Source organism: Octodon degus, unplaced genomic scaffold (genome assembly GCF_000260255.1).
Source record: "Octodon degus isolate 3935 unplaced genomic scaffold, OctDeg1.0 scaffold00002, whole genome shotgun sequence".
NCBI lineage: Eukaryota > Metazoa > Chordata > Mammalia > Rodentia > Octodontidae > Octodon > Octodon degus.
Window position 1 is genome coordinate 4221290 of NW_004524578.1, and position 1381 is coordinate 4222670.

At 55.7% G+C, this 1381-nt stretch overlaps 1 protein-coding gene across 1 annotated transcript in view; it reads left to right on the forward strand.

Moving 5' to 3' along the window:
- The first annotated feature begins 1239 nt into the window (after nt 1-1239).
- Nucleotides 1240-1381, forward strand: part of Snrpa1 (small nuclear ribonucleoprotein polypeptide A') — a 15131-nt gene continuing 14989 nt past the window's right edge. The window contains exon 1 of the mRNA XM_004623247.2: nt 1240-1381. This exon is cut by the window's right edge and continues 1 nt beyond it. Coding sequence (XP_004623304.1) covers nt 1319-1381 — 63 coding nt within the window. The 5' untranslated portion in view covers nt 1240-1318.

Genomic DNA, 1381 nt, shown 5'->3' on the forward strand with positions numbered 1-1381 from the left:
GAGGGGGAGGGGGAGGGGACTGAGAAAGGAAGCCACTGAGTATATAGGTGCTGTACACACAAAATGGTTCTCAGTCTTTATTAGTTATTAGAGAAAAGCCAACCAAAGCAATAGCAGGATCATTGAAATTATAAACTCACAAGACCTTCGAAGCTGGGGTTGGAAGCCACAAAAACTCTCACACAGCACCTCAATGGAGTGCGGTTTGCCATGACTTCAAGGCTAGCGGTTACCACACTCGTGTCCCAGCAGCTTCACTCCAGGATCCACACACACGACGGCTGAGCAGCATTATTCACAACAGCCCCAGTTGGAAACACAGCTGAGGCTGGGGGATTGCAAGTTCAAGCCAGCCTGGACAACATAATGAAATACCATTGCAAAATAAAATAACACGCGCTGGGGGCGTGGCTCAGTGGGGTACAGTGCTGGCCTGGCGCGCAGCACGCCTTTGGTCTGAGGCCAAATACACAAAGCCCTTTTCTACAGCAGTGAAAAGCCATCTATCACTGTGTGCAACCCGGAGGGACTCCAGACATAGTATAAATCCAGAGAAACACACACAAAACCCTGAAATGTTCTACTTAGGTCAGAAGCTAGCAAAAGAGGGCCGGGGAGATGGCTGGGTGGAATAAGCGCTTCCCTGGCAAGTGCAAGGGCCTGAGTTCAATCCCGGGACAGACTGGTGCTGGCATCGCGGTGGCCTTTGGGGGCAAAGGAAGTGTTCGTAACTGCGGTGCGCTGGCCCTGCGGTCCTTTCACCTGGAGCAGCAGTCCCACAGCGTATTTCAACGCGACTGCACCCTCAGTGTCTGGAGGCGGGGTGGTCTCGAAGCCTGCACCCAGCTCAGCTCTCACGGTGCACAGCAGGTCAGACTCCCGAGTCCGGGACCTTTCCCTGGGTCCCCGTCCTTTCCGGGTGGAGAGGGGGCGTCACAGCTTCCTCTCTCCCCTCGAGGTTCTCCGATATAAAGAAATCTGCACTCAGCTGTCCCCACTTTTTGCTTAATTTTTGAACACAAACGTCTAGAATCAGGCGTCTTCCAGACTTTACCTCACTCATCAAAGAACCCAAAAGCAGATAAGTAGGCGACGCGCGCACCAGATCACTACCATTGAATGAAGGTGTGTGGGGCAAGGGGGAGTTCGATTGCTTTTGCCTGGCGGTCGAGCTGCGCACGCGCGGGAGACAGCAGCGATTGGTGCTGCCTGACGGCCGGCGCGCGGAGCACGCTGGGATATCTCGTGGTCTCGAGGCGGCGGGCCGGAGGCAGGAGGCGCTCAGCGACGGCGACCAGCGACAAGAGGAGCTGGCAGAATGGTGAAGCTGACGGCGGAGCTGATCGAGCAGGCGGCGCAATACACCAACGCCGTGCGGGAC